Source organism: Pistacia vera, unplaced genomic scaffold (genome assembly GCF_008641045.1).
Source record: "Pistacia vera cultivar Batoury unplaced genomic scaffold, PisVer_v2 Contig672, whole genome shotgun sequence".
NCBI classification, from domain to species: domain Eukaryota; kingdom Viridiplantae; phylum Streptophyta; class Magnoliopsida; order Sapindales; family Anacardiaceae; genus Pistacia; species Pistacia vera.
In genome coordinates this window covers 115,539-137,635 of record NW_022196526.1, presented here as the reverse complement: position 1 = coordinate 137,635, position 22,097 = coordinate 115,539, and the positions used below count along the sequence as shown (strand labels likewise).

The following is a 22,097-nucleotide window of genomic DNA, read 5'->3' as shown; positions in this document are numbered from 1 at the left end:
TCTCCAAGAATAGTAGTAGAAGCGAGAAAAGTTGGAGTCTTTATTGTGGAGAAGTTAGGCTACGACTCTAATCCTCGCTTTAAGGATAGCCTTTATGTCCATTGATTATGTCTGAATGGGACCTCCCAATGGATGCATTAAGGGTTATGTGCAAGACTTCATAACTAGGCCGAGGAGATGGGATGAGGTGTTATGGTGGGTTGATAGGGTTGGTGTGTATGATAGGGATCCTGTTAGTAGGTTGATTAGGATTACCGATGTTTTTGTTTTTAGGATTTTCGGTCTATTTGACTAGTAGGGCTATCCCTATTTTTGGGGCGTCCGCCTTGATTCTTTGAGTGTATATAATATCTTCTTTTGTACAGGCTTGGATCTGTCTGGCACTGCGTTTTGTCGTTGTTTTGTGTTCTGCTTCGCCCTTGGGTCTGTCCAAGGGTTTGCAAGCTTAAGGGTTTTCCCCTTTCTTGTTTTTTCTTTTCTCAATTATTAAGCTATAGACGAGATAATGAGCTCCCATTTTGTGCTCAGGCACCAAGATTACGGTGAATGGAAGACTAAAATGTATATCCAATAAGTTATTAACTGGTGGAGGAATAGTGACATTTAAATCCAATTTTGTTATTTGGCTGTTGATTTGGAAAGGCTACAAGGGTTTCATTATTAACTTGGAAACCGCTTAGTGAAAGCATATTTCAGAGAATCCAGCAGAACTCGGTTCCATTGATATCAATGAATCAATTCCTATTATCAAACTTTCAACCGCATAAACCTTAAAATCTATTCTTTACATATGCGGGGTTGCAACCAGTTAGTCAAAGCCTTCTGAATTGGCTGCACTTTCCAGTGTCAATAATACACTCCATTTGACTTGCTAAGCTAATAACAGCAGCAGCAACTTTGACTTTCAGCTTTGACAAACGGCCACATTGACCTGATCTGAAGTGACCGGTGCTAAATCTCTACTTCGTAAACAACTTCTAAAATAATGAAAACAAATGCTGCGTTTGTTTCAGTTTTGAGAATACTGGCTCCGTTTGGTTCACAATTTGATGTTTTTGGGAAAAGTTTTTTGAAAAAAATTAAAAAAAAAAGTTGAATTGGGCGGGTATTACGATGTAGGATTTACAAATTGTAAAATATCCCATATGTTTGTTTTTTTACAAAACACCCCTTATAATAAAATATTAAAAGTTAACAAAAACATCCCCAATTCACCCTCAAATACGGACAGCTGGCCACCACCGCCGGAGGGTGGCCGGAGTTGCCGTAACAAAAACATTAAAAATATTTAGGGGTATTTAATTGAATTAATAAATTTAGGGGGTTTAAAAAATGTTGAATAATATTGTGAGATTTTGGGTATTTTACTGTTTAACTTTTTTGGGAATACTAAAAGTAGTATTCCCAAAATCCAACCAAACGAAGCCACTATTTTTAGTATTTCCAAAAAAGTTAAACAGTAAAATATCCAAAAATTTATATTTTTGGGAATACTATTCCCAATATTATTCAACTTTTTTAAAACCCTTTAAATTTAATAATTTAATTAAATACTCCTAAATATTTTTTTTAAAATTACAAAAACATCCCAATAATCCATATTTATCAGATTCTGGCCACCACCATCGGAAAATGGCTAAAATCTAGTAGGATAGTGTATTACCGGCTGAATCTGGCCGGTAGTACGCCGATCTAGCCTTTTTCGGCCAGATCCACCGTAGATCTGGCCAGAAAAGGCCAGATCTAAGGCCAAAGATCTGGCTGTAACACTCGGTCACGACGGCCAACAAACGGTCGTCGTTGACCATCAACGACAACCGTTTGTCGGCCGTCGTTGAGAGCAAATACGGCCAGATCTGGCCGTTGACGGCCAGATCTGACTGTAGATCTGGCCTTTTCTGGCCAGATCCATCGTGGATCTGACCGGAAAAGGCCATAGCGACGCATGACCGGCAAGATCCAACCGGTCATGCGCCCATACGGCAACTCCGACCACCTCCGGTGGTGGTCGCTGGCTGGAGGTGTTTGAGGGTGGGTTAGGGGTATTTTTGTTAACTTTTAATGTTTTATTATAGGGGTATTTTATAAAAAAACAAACATAAAGGGTATTTTATTAATTTATAAATTCTACATCGTAATATGGCAGAGTAGAGATGGTAAAAGAGTAAGTTTTCCACTAAGCAGGTGTTGGATGGTCTTCCGTTGCTAATCAAGTGGGCCATGGTGTAATCTGATTGGAATAGCTTTTGTATACCAAGGCATTCCTTTATTTGGTTGGCTTTCAAGTCCAAACTTCTCACCCAGGAAATGAGACATTGGAGCATTGGTGATGAACTATTGCAAACTTTGTAGCACGGTTATGGAGACTCATGACCACCTATTGTTCCGCAAGTATGCTCAAAAGTCTGGAAGCAGTCCAAGCTAAAGGAAGTTTTTTCCTTCGCGTGGTAGTTGGCAAGAAAATATTGCTTGGTGTGCTTTTAATTTGAAAGGTAAAAGTCCTCTCTGTTTTGGAAATAATCCTACGTGCCTGATTTTTTTTTTTTTTTGCAAGAAAGGAACTTTCGCATCTAAAATAGTAGTAGAAGCGAGAGTGGAGTCTATTATTGTGGGAGAAGTTTGGCTACGACTCTAATCCCTTCAGCTTTAAGGATAGCCTTTATGTCCATTGATTTATGTCTGAATGGGACCTCCCAATGGTTGCATTAGGGTTAGTGCAAGACTCTCATAACTAGGCCGAGGAGATGGGATGAGGTGTTATGGTGGGTTGATAGGGTTGGTGTGTATGTAGGGATCCTGTTAGTAGGTTGATTAGGATTACGATGTTTTTGTTTTTAGGATTTCGTTCATTTTGACTAGTAGGGCTATCCCTACTTTTTTCGGGCGTCCGCCTTGATTCTTTTGAGTGTATATAATATCTTCTTTTGTACAGGCTTGGATCGTCTGGGCATGCGTTGTCGTTGTTTTGTGTTGCTTCGCCCTTGGGTCTGTCCAGGGTTTGCAAACTTAGGGTTTTCCCCTTTCTTGTTTTTTTTTTTCTCAATTATTTACGCTCTCTGAGAGGGTTTGGATTTCCAAATAAAATGATTAAGTGGATCAGTGCTTGTGTTACTTCCCCTTCCTTCTCTATTTCTATAAATGGGGAACTTCACATTTTCTTTCCCAGTAAAAGGGTCTGAGGCAAGGTGATCCCCTTTCCCCTTACCTTTTTACTTTGGTTATGCAGGTTCTTTCTCTGTTCATTGAGAAGAAAATTGATGAAAGAGAGGGCTTTCGGTATCACTTCCGGTGTGATAAGCAGAAAATCAGCCACATATGCTTTGTAGATGATCTTTTCATGTTTTGTTTTGGGAATACCATATCTGTTCAGGTGTTGAAATAGGCTCTCATGATATTCTCTGAGTTATCTGGATTGGTTCCCAACTTATCCAAGAGTGCTGTGTTTTTTTGCAATGTCCCAGATGAGTCTAGAACCTCCATTAATCATATTATGAGGTTCCTAGAGGGAAAGTTGTCTGTCAAGTACTTGGGTGTCCCCTTGATTACCTTTAAGTTGCTTCATCGAGATTGCATGCCTTTCATTGAGAAAGTGGAACAGTGTTTAAGTTCTTGGAAGAACAAAAGTCTCTCATGTTCTAGAAGGTTGTAACTCATTGTTTCTGTTCTTTCATCCCTTCACGTTTACTGGGCTGGAGTTTTCAATCTCCCAAGCTCTGTCACTCCTTCTATTGAAAAAATGATGCACTCCTTCCTTTTGACTGGCAATGAGATGAGTAAGTGGGAGTGTCGAGTTGCTTGGAAAGATATCTATTGCCCGAAGAAAGAAGGTGGTCTTGGAATCAAGCCTTTTAAGAGAAAAAATATTGCGCTTATGTCTTACCACCTGTGGAATATTGTTACCATGATTGTTAGTATTCTACGATATACGATACATGTCCTACGATACAATTCAATACGGGTCGCCAGCGATATGTATCAGAGAGTGTATCATAAACTTTTCGATACATTGATATGTATCATACTATATGATACGTATCCGTGCGTATCTTTAAAAATATCAATACAATTTTATTAATTTGGGCCAAAGGCCCAAAAAACTTTTCCGATCAAATCCGAGTCACCTAACCCAATTCACTAAAACTTACCTAAATTTACCCATTTTGCATGGAGAAAGTGAAAAGAAAGATGTGTTGCCCATTTTGCATGATAATAATAACACAAGTGGAGATATAAATTTTGACATTGATCTTGGAAATGATATGAATGATTAAGAGGAAATGATATATATTCTTAATTTTGTGATTAATTTTGATAATGTAATACCATAATTTAAAGCCAATAGTACCACAAAATTCGTTAATTAATCATGGGGATGATATTAATTTTTAGAAATTTTTTATTTTTTTATTAATTTTTTTTTTAAAAAGGCGTATCCTACGATATACGATATGATATACAACTTGACAACCATGATTGTTACCAACAAAGACTTCCTTTGGGTCAAGTGGGTTTGTTCTTATAGGTTGAAAGGTAAAAGCTTTTGGAGTGTTAGAGTGCCCTGGGATGCTACTTGGTGTTGGAGAAAGTTACTTGCTTTAAAGGACAAAGTCCGAAAACATATTAGATCTACTTTAGGGGATAGGTGGTATGTGTCTCTTTGGTATGATTACTAGCACCCGTCTGGGCCTCTGAACCTCCTCATTCCCGCAAGATTGTTCTATGAGACTAGGTTGGGTCATGCTGCATGCGTTAGGAATGTTGTTTATAATAACCAATGGTGTTGGCCGTGATATATTTTTGAGGTTGTCCTTGCGTTACTGTCTTCTTCAGTTCCTCCCCCTTGTGAAGGTATGCAAAGCTATTTTTTTATTTAAAATTGATATTCCAAAAAGCTTATGACTGGTGTTGTTGTGTGGGTTTTCTTTGAGTCTCCCCTTAATTATTTGGTTCATAAAAAGGGGTTCAGTGGGGCTGTCCAGAAAGCATGGGAGGTAAATTACAGGAGCTGCTCTATGTTTTCAGTGGTTAAAAAATTGAAAGCCCTTAAACCTGTGTTTCGTGCTCTCAATAGAAAACAAGGCAACCTTCACCAGAAAGTTAATGTGCTAAGATCTGAGTTGGATAACATCCAGCTACTCTTGGATGCTAATTCGTTGGATAGTTGCTTACGAGAACAAGAAGGCATTTTCTCCAGTGCGCTTAAGACTGCTCTGTTAGATGAAGAGAGGATGCTCAAACAAACATCTAAAATTCATTGGCTAAGTGTTGGTGACCTTAATTCTGCTTTCTTCCATAAATCCTTAAGGCTAGGCACATCTCTAGAAGAGTTGAATGGATCTAGCTTGATTCTGATTTGGTTGTTGAAGGCAAGCTTTTGGTAAATGCTTTTGTGGACCACTATAAAGGCCTGCTTGGCACCAGCCCCCCTGTTCAGCCCTTGGAAGGGTTCGATAATTTGTTTGTCAAGAAAATCTCTAGGGAACAATGCAATATCATGACTCGTCCCATTAATAATGAAGAAATTAAGGCTGCCTTATTTGACATTGGCTATGAGAAAACACCTGGGCCTAATGGTTACTCTGCCAAATTCTTTAAAGTAGCTTGGAACACAGTTGGTGATGAAGTGTCTAGGGCTATCTCTGATTTTTCTCCAGTGATAAGCTTCTGAAGGAGGTTAACACCACGATTATTGCCCTTGTTCTGAAAATTGCTATGCCACTTCGTGTTACCGATTTTCGACCTATCTCTTGTTGCAATGTGTTGTATAAGGTGATCTAAAAAATTATATCCAATCGGATTAAGGGATGCTTGGGGGAAATTGTCGATGTTACTCAATCAGCCTTTGTCCTAGGATGCCAGATCAGTGATAACATCTTGCTGTCTCAGAAGCTTTTTAAAAACTATCACCGTAATACTGGTGCNCAGCAGCAACTTTGACTTTCAGCTTTGAAAAACGGCCACATTGACGTGATCTGAAGTGACCGGTGCTAAATCTCTACTTCGTAAACAACTTCTAAAATAATGAAAACAAAATATTGAAGTAGAAGGAAACAGTATTTTTCTGTGTAAATAAACTTCCAAAATTTAATTATACTAATAAATAAGTTATTACAGGATAAAATTTTCCAGCCTTTGCTTGGGGATCAAGCCGGTAAACGATAAGTCAAAAATGTAACAGTGCGGTAGAACACTTGAACTAGTGGTAGCAGCAGTAAAAGAATTGAAAATTGTGTTAATGAAGAAGACTTCAGTTTTTAAAAGTATTGACAACAACAATCCATAGCCGCAGCTACTGTACCTGGAGAAATTGGTAGCCGAATGCCATTCTATTTTTGAATACTTGGCTTGGTTAAACGAAATTAAGCTCAGCGGAGCAAGTACAGCATAGCTACTGCAGGATTTCTATCATTCATGAACTAGTTCTTAGACAAACAATCTTTGAAACACCAGAAGGATTTTTTTTTTTTTTTTTAATCATTTTCTTCCTCTTTTGAATAAAAGAAAAAGTAGGTCATGTTGGATTTTTCTTAATGTCAAACAAAAGCATTGTTTAAGGAAAATAACATCCTGTTAACCGATAAGATAAAAAGATACAAGAGAAGTATAGGCACTAAGAAATCAAAACATAACTCCTAGCGGTAAGTATTCTATATATGCAAAACAATTGCAACCCAAATAAGCCACATCAAGCCATGATAAGACTCCGATCCCCTTACATAAATTGGTGTTAAATTACTACTATTACGTACTACACATTCTAAAATAAGGCAAGCCTAATTTTGTCTACTGAAATGCAACATAACACAATATTGTCGAAGGAAGCTCATATCAACTCCTAGCTAACCCATCTATGCCAATGCCAGGTTGCCCCCAATAGCACAAACATCATTGCTTGCCTCTTGTGAAAGTCAAGTCCTATGCAGGTACCCATGCAGAGGAAGCATAGGCAATTCGGCCCTTCCATCCTTGCAGCATCCAGTTGCCATCCTCATTAACACTAAAATCATTGTGGTAAATAGACGTCTTACCTCTCAGCTTCTTCATGAGTTTCGGATCCAATGGAAGCTGTCTGAATCCAGCCCTCATGTTCCGCACCTGCCACTGTTTGTATGTCTCAGGTCTCTCTACCCTTTCCAAGCCCTCACATGCTATAACATTCATGACCTCCCGCCCATAAAATTCTTTTTCATACATCAACCTCATCTGATCTTCGTGGTCAATATTTGTGTCCCACATATCAAACAATGCTGAATAATGGAAGAGTGCCTCCCGGAACCGTGTGACAAAGAAAGGGGCATTGTAGGATCCATTCACTACAGCTTGGATAAAAATAGTTGGCTTTATCTTCTTAATTAAGTTTAAAACAGCATTCCTTGGACTATTCACCACAACTGTCTCGTCAAGTAGATTCTTAAACCGGAACAAACAATTCACTGCAACAACCTCATTGGTTCTAATTTTGAGGTCTTCAACTTTGATGTTTTCCCATTTCTGTGCTATGGCATTGTACTCAAATGGAACATTAAAGCGCTCACAGTATTTTGCCAAGCGACGCCCTGTCTCCTGGACTCTTTCAGCTGGCCGGAAACCACATTGAGGAAACTCTATCCCAGTAATGCGTAGCTTGGGAGGTCCACCAGGTCTTTTTGCGAGACGGAAAATAAGAGCAGGCCACTGGAAACCATACAAAATACCAAAATCAATGATATGCAGCGTCATTGCTTTCTCAGCTAATTCCAAGAACGTATGGTTTGCAAAGATGATTGCAATCTTGTTGAATGGACAGGCCTCAATATAAACTTGATAAGCTTTTAACATATCAAGAGCTGATCTTCTTTTGGAAGAGAGAACAGTACAGATCTGGGATCCAGTGCCAGCAAGGCGTGCTTCAAGGCTATTGGCAAAGCAATGAGCCAACCTCTGAGTTCCATCACCAAAAGGTGAAGAGTGTCGTCTAATCTGCTTCAGCTGTTCACTAGCAGTCTTTCGATCATCAGCCGAGACTGCTTGTGCGCATAGAATGAGAAGAGTTCTCAAATCCACCATTTCTTTCTTATTGCCATGTTTCTTAGCATGATTCTTCTCAACATTAGATCCACTTGTTTCCCCATTATGCTGCCTTATCTTATTTGTTCCATTACTTTGTGAGGCATCATCAGAAGCACACCTTGAAAACTTATTCCGGTCTCTGCAGACAACAATCTTATCAAACATCTCTGATAACTCAGTGTCATCAATGTCAACGGCAGACTGTTTGTTACTCCTCTCTTCTTCTAAATCTGAATCTTCCCGCTCATGATTCTTTTTTCCCCTCAACCCAATAGGCCAATGCTCTATCTCGTCCTTCTCTGACTTCACTACCACCTTTGCAGCCTTTTCCTTCCATTCTGGGACGAATATTTTGCTATCTAGATCAATAACCAGTTGAGTATCTTTAGGAAGGAACTTACTAGCTTCCTCTACCCCTTTATTGAACTGAGATACCAATTCACTCTCACTAAACAAGTTTGGAACCAGCGGCTCACTAACAGGGGACACCATACCATTATTAGCAAAGCCATTTTGAAAGCTCCTTGATGACCGTGAGCTAGAATTTGAAGTGGACTGAAACACAAAGTTACGGGGAATAGGTTTTCCTAACCAGGAGTTTTGGAATTCCCCATCATCAACAGTCCAAAACGAATCAACCAAGTGACTAGTACCAGAACTAGGGCTACTGTTACTACCATGATCACTAACACAACTTGAATAATAATCATCTGGGATCTCAACATTATAAGGAGCGGGTTGATCAGGAGAGGCAGGGTACTTCTGACCAATTATTTCATAGAAGTTTTTTTCAGTGGCTTGGAGAGCCAATGGATCATGAAACATACACGGCTTCTCTTCCATGTCATCTTCCATAAGCATCTCGTTGATGTACTTGAAAGTAGCAGAAAAGTCATTATCATCAGAAGGAGAAGAAGAGTCTCCCTCCAAACTCACACTAGATGAATGAGCAGAATAGCCAGAGTCTGGTTCTGACGGTACAAATGGATTATCCATATATCTCATATCTAAAGAAGGATCATCGAAATTAAATTCAACCCCATTAGCAAAATTTGGGTACTCAATCGAATTGGGAAAGTTGAAACCGTCCATCGACCTGGAGAACCTAGTGAACTCTGAATCTATTATCATCTATATAATCAACGCCTTAAAATACCCAGAACAAATATAACAAAAAACTTCAAAGTAGACAAGATCAAAACAACCTCTGCAACATATCTAAAACCAACACCTATTTCTAAAAAATCATAAACACAACAAAAAAACAAAAAACAATAAATCAAAGCATAAGAACAAAGATCTTTCACCTCAACTCAAAACTTGATTCATGATAAAAATAAGAATTACTGTAGTGACGAGAAGCTAAAACGATGAGAGTGTACCTGACATTGAGCCTAAAATTTAGGACAAGACATTGAAACAAAGATAAACGCGTTTTCTACCGAGCAAATAAAAAATATCAATTCAAGAATCTCTCTGATAGGCTGTCACTTATCAGTTAGCAACATCTCCTATCCTTCGGTCCTTCCTCGTTTTGCTCTGGGCCCGCATGGCATGACCTGACCCAGATGGTGCAAGAGCACTATTATAGTGTTATTTGAAGAAATGGGTCCGCTCTGATTTACAGGTGGCAGCTGATTAGGTATTGCTAAGTGTGAAAACACTTGATACGGTCAAATTAAGTGAAAAATCATAAATCATATTATCGGCAAAGTAACAGTTGTGTTTTTCATCTTCCTTCTTAATTCTTATGCGTGTCATTAGGTGATTTGTCTTAACAACAGCGTAGCTAACACTGTTAAGAGACCTAAATTCACTTGAAGTTGAAGTCTTATTAGTTCTTAGTTAATCAATACTCTTTTGAATTTTGTTTAACCACTGAACTCGAGTCGTCTGAACTCTGAATATAATAAAAATAAACCCATTTACTTAGATTTGATGAATAAAAGAAATGTTGAGCCTAATTCAACTTTCTGTCCCCACCTCTATCTATTACAATTGTTGACTATGGAATTAAGGAAAACCAAACTATCTTCTTCTCTGGACATGAGCCTGAGAAAGAGGAATACTTTTACATATATGTTTGGTACATTTGCTGGTTTTAAAGTCAACGTTTCAGGTTGAGGATGCAAATTTTGATATGTACTCTTCTCAATTAAGAGCTGAATTTTATTTGTGGTAACAGATCCGTCAGCTCTTGAAGGTAAACCCAACTAGGAATTCTGGCCACAGCATTTATTTAATATACTAAAATGTTTCCCTTGCAAATCAAAGTGTTGAAATCAATTAGTCGGACGAAAAAGATCCTCTAATTCTTAAATTAACAATCATTATTGTGGATAATAAGCTAGATTCCAACCTCTGCCCTAATTTTCAGAAAAGCCCATGTGCCTCCTTAATTAAGTTTCATAGCATTACCTAATTCAATTTCTAAAAAATAATATGTAAATAAAGATTCAGACATGTGATCCAAAAAAAAATTCCAACAAAATTGGAACTGTTCTCTTCTGATTGTCGTCGCCAATGCCATCCTTATTTATCTCACTGGACAGAGCAGAGCCAGATGGGTATTCTCCTGCTTATTCTGTGACGCTTAAAGCAAAAGCAAAAATAATTTTATTGGTGCCAGATATCAATCTTCTTGCCATTAAGAAAAAGCAACAGTAAGAATCTTGACATTAANGATTTACAGACATGTGATCCAATAAAAGATTCCAACAAAATTCGAACTGTGTTCTTCTGATTGCCGTCGCCCTCCTTATTTATCTCACTGGACAGAGCAGAGCCAGATGGGTATTCTCCTGCTTATTCTGTGACGCTTAAAGCAAAAGCAAAAATAATTTTATTGGTGCTAGATATCAATCTTCTTGCCATTAAGAAAAAGCAACAGTAAGAATCTTGACATTAAAGCTAAGTGCTAAACAACAAAAAGTGAAGATCACAATCACTAAACAACTTCAAGATGATGGATGATCAATTCATGTCGACAAATAAATTCCTTCCGTTAGCAAGCTCTTATTCCGTCAGTCATTTACAGACGCCAGCCTCTCCAATAAGGGAAGGAATCACGGCAGGGTGGGGTGCGAGGGAGAATATAACATGGATATCTTCATACTTCTTCTATTCCTTTTGATAACTTTTTACATAAATCATAACAAAAATACACAGAAAAGAAAAAAAAAATTCCAATTAGACCATCCTTCTCTAAACCCATCAAGACTCACACGAGAAGGCAAGTCTCAGGCTGTGGCTTGAGTTGTTGTTTGGCCTGTTGCTGAGACCAATAAGCATGGGCAGTTAGAACCCTATCCAAAAGTTCCTGTGGGACAGGCTCTCCCCTCCTTTGTTGAGGGGATATTCTTGCCGTGTGCACTAGCGTTTTCCATTTGTCCTGAACACAACCAAATCACGTGATGTCAAACTTTTTAACCAAAACTAACAAGAAAAAACAGCTCAAAAGGAGTAGCTATAGTTATTATATAATAAGTCATCAAACAAGACGGCCAAAATTATTTGAGAGAAGAGAAGGATGCGGAATAAAAAGTAAACGTGTGAAATGGGAATTCAAGAGATTGAGATTCCTTCTGGTTCTGGGACAGTTGTAATAAACAGTTTTAATAAAAAGCTATAAAGATTAAAGACCACCTAATCACTTACCTCTTCTACAAGTAACTATTTGCTTGAATACGTTAACCTATCTCTCTCTTCCACTGGACCCAACTTCCCATGCCATAAAGTAAACTTTGTTGAATTTTGAAAACAAGAGATATAGAATACAACGGTCAGGATGCAATCAAACCACCTCATTGAAGTTACAAATATATTCTTTAAAAACAATAACTGCTTCGAAATGTTATGAGACAGATGTGAACAGTCGGAAGCAGTAACTTTTTAAAGCTAAAATGTTACAAAAATAAATAAATAAATAGGACTTCATATTTGTATAGAGAAAATGGGAAATGCTCTTACTCACCTTCAAATCCACGTAAGTTCTATGCTTGGCATTGTCAAAAGCTCGCAGTTTAACATCACGCCACCTGCAAATGAATAAAATATTTATAAGCCCATATGTGATAGCATCACTTATCAAATTCATACTTCACCACCAACATGTAGTTTTTCAATTGTGTATAAAAGCTATCATACCTTCCAGTTCCAAGTTTCTCAACTGCTTGAACAAGTGCTTCAACTTCAGCAACAGAGAAAGGTCGACGAATTCGGCGTTGTATGATCTCAGAACGCTTAGATTTACGGTGCACTGGAACAACAGCTAGAGCCTCTACACTCATTGCAGGAACAGTGACCAGTGCTTTAGAATCCTTTGTGCTATTGTCAATTGACATGTCAGTAGGAGAGGGTGCTGAATCATGATCACTTTCAATGAAGTTGCTTATGTTAGTCACATGCAGCTCGGGTGCAACATCGCAAGTGCCCTGCTGAATGATACCTGAAGTGGATGTATACCTGATAAAAAGAAATTCTTCTCTCAGTCACATTTTACCCACCTACTAATAGAAACAAGGACAAAAAAGAGTAGGAATGTTAACACATAAAATCAAGTATCACTGTCACAAAAGTTTACAGCAGAGTACCTTTGTATCATGTAAAATTACAGGGCATCATTTTCATATAAAGGCAAAAAACAGTACTTAGGCATCAGCAAAACATGTATACTCTTTCTAGAAAATACAAGTTCATTATTTATTGATTTAAATTAATTTGTTTCTCATTTCATTTCCACACCAGAAAAGAATCCACCAGAGAGAAATCAATTTATCTGAAAATTTATTTACACAACTAACTATGATAATGAAATGAAGTTTTAAAAAGGTACAGTTTCCCATTACCTGGTAAGAGGCTCAGGTGTATCACAAGAAAGCATAAATGGATAATCTCCAGAACACAGAGTTGGGGGAGTCTGTGAAGTGTTGGGCTCCAGGCTAAAACCCAAGGCATCAAGTTGATTATCATGAGATATTCCAGTCTGAAGTAGTGTTTTGTTGTCATCTCTAACCTTCTTCCCCTGAAGAAGCACACCAACACGTAATCCACCTCCAAGTATGGCATTCACTGCCTCCATAACCCTCCTCTGACAAAAAAAAAATCACATATCATCAGAAACAACGGATAGAAACAAAGTGGACAATCAATGAGACACACCAATCACATTGAAATATGCAACAAAAGCTGAAAATAAATCAAAGCACGCATATATTATATTATAAAGTAGATTAAGTGCATCAATTACAGCATACATATATGGATTTTCACAGCCCATAATGATTAGAATCTAAAACCATATACCTTCAGTGAACCAACAGTTGCAGTTTCCGGCATTTCAATAAAAAGCTCTGGCACCCTGAAAGACTTGATCCTAAGCTTCACTGAGTAAAAGGAAAGACACCTTCATGTAAGAATCTATTTGATTATCACACACCAATCAAGTCAAAGAAGCATAAATGAGTCATTCCATCAAAGGCTATCATACCGTGAGAATCCCTAGATCGGAAGGTTGTATGCGGACCTGCTACTGAAGATGATGCTCCAGCGGCTATAACAATGTACAGCTTATTAACAAACTGAGACAGCAATGAACCCCAAACCAAATACAAAAAAAGGTGAAATAACACGTAGAAAATACCTTCATGCATCTTCGAACACAAACCAGAAACATCTCCATTCATGACCCTCTTTGGTGAAACACAAATGTCCTCACCACTTATTCCTCCATCATAATTTGATACTGAGCTATAGTTAAAAAGTCTCCTTTTCTTGATAGGATAATTCCTTTCAGATCTTATGCTTTTGTAACAGCTATTCCTAGTTCTGTAAACAGTCCTCAGTTCACCATCTGAAGCATAAAAAAACCCCTTTATTATACAAGTTATTGAATTGACTAACCATGTAATATGCTGCAATGATCACATAATAAGTGGTAAATAAAGAATAAAGCACCACTTAATATCTTAAAGTAGACACTCACCAGTATTAGAAAGTGTTACATCCTTCAATTTTGGGCCTACTTTCCAATATTTAGAAGCCAATATTTTCCTTATTCTCCTGTCTCCAATACGTGGAGCTGCCCTAAAGGATTTTTTTGTGGTGTTTGGGTGAGTACACCCAGAAGATTTTTCGTCATCATCTCTACTAAATACATTTACATAATCCCGGCTTGCGGGAAAAGAACTATGGGGACTGTGGTCCCTGCAAGAAGGCAACTTGGGACTACTATCTGAACTAACTACTGCAGGAGGTTTCCCATCCCAAACCACTGGATCATCTAAACTGCACCCATCAACCTTAGTACCAAATTGCACCTTCCCAGTCTTATGTAACTCATCTTTTATAAATTTTTTAGTTTCAACCTCTATTTTACAATCCCCATACTCCCTGTACCCAGAGGGGCCTACCTCTACTTTGCTAGCTAAGATTCCCATTTCATTCTTGGCTTTGCCATTCACCAACTTCTGATCACTAAAACCCTCAGAGCAATCAGAAGTTGTAATTACAGAGGCAAATCCCAAAGGGGCGTCTTCCTGGTTACACGGGGATTCCTTAAGACTATATTTCTGATCTTGAGCTGGTGAGACAAGCTCAGAGACAAAGAATCCCCTATCCCAGCTTCCTTGATCAGATGTTTCTACTTTCAATTGTTTATTTTCATCCTGCTTTTCTTTGTTTTCAGAATCTTTTACAACAGCAGACTGATTTTCATCAGTTGATGCATTACTGGAAGTAGGGGGAGTTTGCTTATCAAGCAATAACTTTCCAGCTACGGTGGCCAGTAAGTCAAATGCACACATTTGATTGTCTTCACCTCGCTTCTTGAAAGCACTTCTCCTCTAAAAGAACCAACAAAAAGTGATTGTCAAAGATCAATATCCTGGACAAAGAACAGAAATACATCCATATATATATAAACTGAGCCAAGAAAGTATAAATCAATAAATTACCCTAGCTGATCTGGTAGCTCTAGGCGTATAGGGCACCTGATAGCCATTAAATCCGTAATCTAACCTCTTCTGCAACACCATATCTCAGAGATCACACCAAGAACAACATATCAACAAAGCATCTCAATCCATTCAAAAAAAAAAAAAACCGTCCTCCTTGTAAGTCCCTTAAGCTTCCTGAAAATAATGACCGTAAGCAATGAATTTGATGCCTTACACAAACTATGACTAATAACATATTTAAACTACCAACTGAAATTCCCTCTTTAACATGTGAATAAAAGTTGGGTCAAACAAACTATAATAGCAACTAATAAAACCAGCAGCAGAATTTCAAATGGTAAAATAAAACCATAAAACATAATCATCAAGAGACCAAACTTCCAATCTCCTTAATTCCCAATAAACATCAGAAAAAGGCATAAAACAATCAGAACCATAGCCAAGAAATAGTTATCATGCATTGGTGGGCTTTCAAAATTCGAGAATCATGTCAATTCCATGGAAATCAAACAATACCAACACAAATTCCCCAACATAGACCTGAAAACTACCACACAATTACTAGTCACACGAAAAATTACCCAATTAGGCTTTAAAAGTTTGTAACTTTACCATTGCAAATTCCATATGAAACCCCAATTCCTGTTTTTAACAACAGATCCACATGATCTGATGTTAGAAACAAGAATCAGACCAATCCCAAGTAAATAATCAATCGGACAAACCACAAAAACAAAAAATTGACTTAAATTATGTATAACTTCGCAAAATGGATAGCCAAGGGCTTAATTTCAGACATCAGCCTCACCTAATCAGGTGCATAAAACCATTAAAAAAGTTTAAGATATAAAAATAGACTTAAACCGCACCAAAACCCTGAAAATGAGAATCCAGCCATAAAATTTATGCAATCATTCAGGCACGTATAGTTAAAATTTTGGACAATTCCGAAAATAATTATAAATTAAATTAAAAGATCTTAAACCCTAAACGAAAATCGATCTTGGAAAACTGAAAAAATACATTAAAAAATAAAACTTGCTCATTTGTGAAGACTGAAGAAAGGTCGTATATTTATAATTGAATATTTTCAAATGTCGGAATTATCCACCAAATCACAGATCGAACCAATCAAAGATACGAATTGAAAATCAAACAAACCAAATCAAAATAGAACAACAAAATTGATCAATTCTTTAAAATTTAAAAAAAAAAAAAAAAATTCAAATGAAAAGCTACAAATAGTGGACCCATTTCCTTGCCCATATTGTAAGAGCAAAAAATCAAAACCTTGGAATCAAATCACCCTGTCGGGGTCTAATTTTCTTTCAAAAACAAAAATTTACCGTGCTTTGTGGCCACCCAAAACAGACCTGTCAACCGGTGAGGAACCTCATTTTTTGTAAAAAAGAAGGAAAAAAAAAAAAAAAAACTTAGGGGGAATTCAGCAAAGAAAACACACAACAATTTCACACTCTCACCTCTTGACAGTGAATTATCGTTCAAGGCTGGAACTTTTTTCCGAAGAAAAAGCAAAATTGGCAGAAATGTAAAGATCGGAGGGATAACTGTAAGAGAATAATTATTTTGTTCTGTTTTTCTTTTTCTTTCCAAAATCACACCAAACTTTCTCTCATTCTCTATCCCATATTTTCCCAAGAAACAAACAAATCCTTTTGGGTTTTAAACTCTACCCGTTTTAATTTACCTTTTGAAAATTCTCTCTTTCTCTCTCTTTCTGATCGCCAAAACCCTCTGAAACCCACCCAACTCTTTGCTTAAACCCCAGTTCTTATACCATTGACCCCTTGCCACCGAACCTATCGGTAAACTCCCATAGATTTACCTTCTCTAGCCGGTAGCTTTAAACAGCCAAAAGACCGGTTCTTCCTAATTTAGTGACCCACTAATGTTTTAGATCAACTCTGATTCTGACACGTGGACCAAATAGTGGATCATGTGGTTGTGTGTAATTTGCTTGATCGAGAAAAACGTTGGGTCACGAAGATACCGAATTTTTGTAATTATTTTTATTTCTACCATGGTTTTTGGTAGGATCTAGGGATGTCCAATTTAAATTTATTTGTATAAAAATCACAATAATATTTTGGTTTATACTTTTATACATCATTCACGTAAGCACATTGTGCATATAATGTTTATGGGGTTATATCCCCCTACCATGACAAAATTATATAAGAAGTTACTTTACCTTTAAAGTTTTAGGTTTTGTTTGGTTTATTATTTTATGACTTTTAGAATAGTGTTTTAAAAAAGAGTAAAATTAAATTATCTTTATGAGAAAAATAATCATTAATGTATGGGCAAGATGAATAAAATAGAATAGGATTTTAAAAATATTAAAACAAATGTATTTTTGAGTTTAATTTTATTGAAAAAACTAGAATAGTATTTTAAAGAATGTACTAAACAGAGCCTTAATAATTTTAGTTAATACATAAGTGACTGAATATGAGGTATTTAACCAAATATTGGAAGATCATTCAACTATGAAGCTATAACTTTAATTTGCACTTATTGTGTGATAATTCTAAATCAAATTTAATTAAGAAGGAAGGTTATTAGCTATTTTGTTCATACTCACAAAGTAAATATTTGGACGTATAAATCAAGGCCAAATTTTGGTATTTTAATCAAAATTGGATTTAACTTATTGATAAGTCATCAATTTTACTGGTTCAAAGTTTCAGCTTTAGAATTAGAACGCATGATATGAGTATATGACCTCAATGATAATAAATTTTAATGTACAACTTACTATGTTATAATTTACAGCACGTGTAATTTAGGACCAGCATCGTAAGTTATCGTACACAACTTAACAACTATAAACAGGCAGTTACAAAGCCTCACGTGGCAAACAGATCTAACATCAACATTTTAATTACGTTTCTCTTTCTATAATCAAATGGCTCAGATTCTCAGATCCGTAAAGGGCTTTTGTCTTAAACCCAATTTGAGAGGGTATTATGGTCATTTAAAATTATGTACGTATTGAAGCAGTTATCCTGATAAGTGCGTCACGAACTTTTTTAGATGTTGCAAATATTTGTGGCCATATGTTTTTTTTTTATAACTTCAAATCCGTGCCACGTAGGATCAGTAAAAGACGAGAACTATGACGTGGCAAAAGGGAAGGTTACTATTGGTGGCTTTTTGGTGTGTATTATCAGTACATTTTATGGGGTGGTGGATTTAAAATTTTTTGAAATTGAGAGAGAGGGCAGGCAGGTGGCCCGTAGGCCGTGGGCCCGTGCTTGTGGAGCTATCAAGCAAGTGACGGAGGTGTGGGAGGAATCTCCGTCGGTAATAACGTTGACGTTGGTGGTACGTGGATGGTGAAGAGCTGAGATTGTTAACGACGTTAAGTTCGGGGATAAGCGTTGTGACTTGTGAGGTTTGTGGTGGGTCCGAAAGCAGTGGTAGGCCCCACGACGGATTATTATTCGTTCTAAAGAAGAAGAAGGTGTCAAAGTTTTGGTCTCTCTATTTAATAATAAAAATTGCAGAGAAAAGTATATTTAATGGATAGACAGGTGGCGGAAATCCGAAAGAAGTGGGTTGATCTTACAATGGGAAGTTGGGGATTTATCGGACGGCTCTCGACCATAGAGGTTCTATTCCATTGCCGATTCTTCTGGTCAGTGGCAGTTATGTTCACTAGGTGAATAAGAGTTTTGGTTAAAATGTGATTTTGGTATTAATTGCTTTATTCAATTCTTGATAGTTGGCAAATCAAATGATGTTTAATTACTTTAGATCATTTAATTTAATTCCAATTGATCGACTTTAGTTTTCTAAAATAATTCAAATGACTCATCGTTATGGTGTAAGATTGGGTTTTTTTTTTTTTTATGTAAATTAATCCATTTCACATAGACAAATATGTAAATCCCAAAGGCTAATAAGAATGGGATGGCTTATTATTATGCCAATTCTTAGTCGGTCAGATTTGTGTCGTGTGTTCCTAAGGTACATCAAAGCCCAACGACCAAGATCCTCTCAAGTGTCACCTTGTTTGATCTTGACTTTCACCATAAGGTGACTATTACCATAAGTACGGGTTAAACTGTAATTAGTATGATTCAATTTGCCACAGGTATGGTTTATACTAACTCAGATCCAAATTAAAGGAATTATGCATATAAGAAATCTCATAACATCCACTCTCAACCTCTGTTAGATGAGACGGGTATAAAAGGAGCCCACGACCCACGTTTCAGAGGACAATTTCAATGATAGTAAAGTTCAGGAGATAAATACTTTGATCTTTTTAGAGAGAGTATATTGCAAGAACCAAATTCATTGATCTCGCAGTCGTTCCTTTGTAACCTCAGAAGACCCGGTAACACCTCAAAATAATAACATGATAGTGGATGCATGTTTGGTTTTTATAACCACTGAACCACTATAAATCTCTCTTGTTCTTGACTTTGTTACGTCACTTTAACGATCGTGCTGGTTATCCGTAATCATGTGTACATCTTACCCAATCCCCTCTAAGGTTGGTTGGGTATTTCTAGTTGATTTGAATTATCGCATCGACACTTATTAATATACAATTTCTGGAATAAATATATATATATTTTTTTTTATATTTTATCATGATGAAAATGAATTATTATATTTCAAATGGTAAAAACCATAAGGCTCGTTATAAATACCTATATAGTTTTCGGTGAATATACTTTGTGTTTGTTCTTCATACATATAAACTACGAAAAGAAGTTATAAAAGTAAGCAAGTTCTTGTCAAAAGCAAAAACTAGTTGACATAATGAAAGGCATAAAGGTTATATAAAATTCCATTTATGGTCTGCCGCCAATTGGGATTCTGATCTGATCAAGTAGTGGGATCATACATTACAACACTGAATAATTAATTGATTTTATAATTTATGGAAATGGAACAGTTTGTGTTTTACCAAACGAGTGAATAATAGTTTGATGCACCAACCGAAATGAACTAACAATGTTATTGGTCCATGATGGTTGAACTAATTAAAACCACAATCTCCTAAATAATCCATAATAAATAATTATTTCCCAAGCTAAAGTACGTACGTATTTAAAGGACACATGCATGGATAATGAGTAAACATGCATGTAGAGTTTTAACAGCTCATCTCATCTCATCTTTGTACTACAGTTATTACATAAGTTTTCTCATCTTCTCTCTCATTATCTGTCAGCGTAATTTTTTAATATATATAATTATCCTTTACATCAAGGGAGCAACACCTACAACAAAATGTTTACAGTGTTCCCAATTTGCCTTGTAAGCTGTCCCTGAAAAGAGAGAAGGAACCATTGCATTTGTTTAAGGCAAAACAAAATAAAAAATATTTCTATTCTCCCCAAGAAAGCTGGAAAGGGCGGCATTTTTATTCAACAAGTTTCTACCCGCCTGGCTGCAATCCATTAAAGAGCTCCATATGGTTTTTGTCTTGTTGAGGTAAATTTTGCAGTTCAACCGGGATGCCTACTTCGCATGCTTGCCACGTTTGTTGGATGCTGACTGGACTGGGTCCAGCTGGCACTTTGTCATTTGCCGTTTTCTCAAAATTACTACTATATTTAATTTCGTACTTTAAAAGTTTCACATCAACCATATTAATCAGTGAATTTCAATAAAGCTGATGAAATTGTTGACTTAAAAAAGAACATCATTTTGAACTTTGATGAGCAGGTATGGACAAATAAATATATATATATCAGAGGGTACAGAGTTTGAAGTTTACGAAACTCTGAGATTTCTTGACGTAAAAGCAAGAATTAAAACTGATTCATTAAATGGAAAGTCAATGAGAATGAGTTGCCTCACATCACAGTATTCAAATTAATTTCTTTGCATGTTCCCCGGCATCTTTCAACATAGACTTCCTAACAAAATATTTTTGTTTTCATCTTTATAACATATAAAAATACATTTTTACCCAAAAAAAGAAAAGAAAATGTATTCCTATTCATGTTCCAATTCCAATAACAGTTTTGCTTAAAACCAACTTTTAATGGTGGATTTGTTAAGATTTGACTCAATTCAAATGCTAAATAATGAAGTTGGTTCATGGGTTGGCACAAAGCATGGCCTCATGGATAATTTCCAAATTCCAACCAACACATTCTATTTAGAAAGAGAATAATGGGAGGCTTTGTCTTTGGTTGATTGGATGTATATTATGTAGTGAAAATAGGTAGCAGGGCGTTTGTCCGTTTCCAATTGATGAATATTTTACTACTTTAGACCAACAAAAATCTCATCAAGAAATTTATTGCAAGGACAACGAATGGGTATTAGATCATTTGGGAGAAAGCTCAAACGGTGATATGATTGTGTTATGAAATGGGGCCAACTAGAAATGAAGAAGGGAAGTACTATGTTGTAGGTTGCCAAAGGCTAACATTACAAAATATCTTCCAAGGAACTCTGGGACAATTTTCACCCAAACTATTTTATTTTGACAAACTTAGAAATAGAAAGCGATAGGTTGAGTTTTTTATTTTCCATGGAACAAAAAACACATTCATTTAATAATAATAAATTTAATTTATTTTCCCAAATTATCAAAACTCGTTTTAGATAATGTAAAAATATTTTTTTTACACGTGTCCAGTTTACTAGAAGTCTAAAGTGAGGTTATACTTTCTTCAAGAGCGTGCTGTTATGTTTTGGCACTTTGATGTTAAAATCACAGTATATATATATATTTTTTTTCATTAAGACTGTCTTTTTATTTTAATTTCTAATACCCATGAAACAGGGACATCTACCCAAACATTCACCTGGAATAGAGAGACGGAATTCACAGTTTCACACGCACGCAGCAGAAGGGGCTATATATTATTTTATTGAATACTTGTAGCTTCTTTAATATTAGTAAACGAAATTACAAATATTAAGGTTCCGTTTGTTTTGTTTTTGAGAATATTATTATTAGTATTCCTAAAAAAGTTAAACAGTAAAATTACAGAAACTCACAATATTATTTAATATTATTCAACTTTTTATAAACCCTCTAAATTTGTTAATTTAATTAAATACCCCTAACTATTTTTTTTAAAATTACAAAAC

At 36.3% G+C, this 22,097-nt stretch overlaps 2 protein-coding genes across 2 annotated transcripts; both read right to left on the bottom strand.

The window, feature by feature from the left end:
- Window positions 1-6,549: 6,549 nt before the first annotated feature.
- Window positions 6,550-9,549, bottom strand: LOC116113001 (scarecrow-like protein 14). The gene is made up of 2 exons (XM_031399125.1): window positions 9,432-9,549; window positions 6,550-9,170 (listed from the first exon to the last, which is right to left on the bottom strand). The coding sequence occupies exons 1-2, from the start codon at window positions 9,436-9,438 to the stop codon at window positions 6,916-6,918; spliced, it is 2,262 nt and encodes a 753-aa protein (XP_031254985.1). The 5' UTR covers window positions 9,439-9,549; the 3' UTR covers window positions 6,550-6,915.
- Window positions 9,550-11,129: 1,580 nt separating this feature from the next.
- Window positions 11,130-16,783, bottom strand: LOC116112992 (telomere repeat-binding protein 5-like). The gene is made up of 10 exons (XM_031399116.1): window positions 16,487-16,783; window positions 15,003-15,179; window positions 14,033-14,891; window positions 13,691-13,900; window positions 13,538-13,600; window positions 13,354-13,433; window positions 12,897-13,138; window positions 12,196-12,513; window positions 12,023-12,086; window positions 11,130-11,440 (listed from the first exon to the last, which is right to left on the bottom strand). Exons 2-10 carry the CDS (start codon window positions 15,081-15,083, stop codon window positions 11,270-11,272), a joined length of 2,088 nt encoding a protein of 695 aa, XP_031254976.1. The 5' UTR covers window positions 15,084-15,179; window positions 16,487-16,783; the 3' UTR covers window positions 11,130-11,269.
- Between the last annotated feature and the right edge of the window lie 5,314 nt (window positions 16,784-22,097).

Bases quoted from the DNA above. Each gene is read 5' to 3' on its own strand.
- LOC116112992 (XM_031399116.1), bottom strand. From the start codon at position 15,083: ATGGTGTTGCAGAAGAGGTTAGATTACGGATTTAATGGCTATCAGGTG. The intron at 12,087-12,195 runs GTATGATAGCTT...ATTCATTTGCAG, and splicing joins GAGAAACTTGGAACTGGAAG to GTGGCGTGATGTTAAACTGC. The intron at 11,441-12,022 runs GTGAGTAAGAGC...GGTTGTGTTCAG, and splicing joins GAACTTACGTGGATTTGAAG to GACAAATGGAAAACGCTAGT.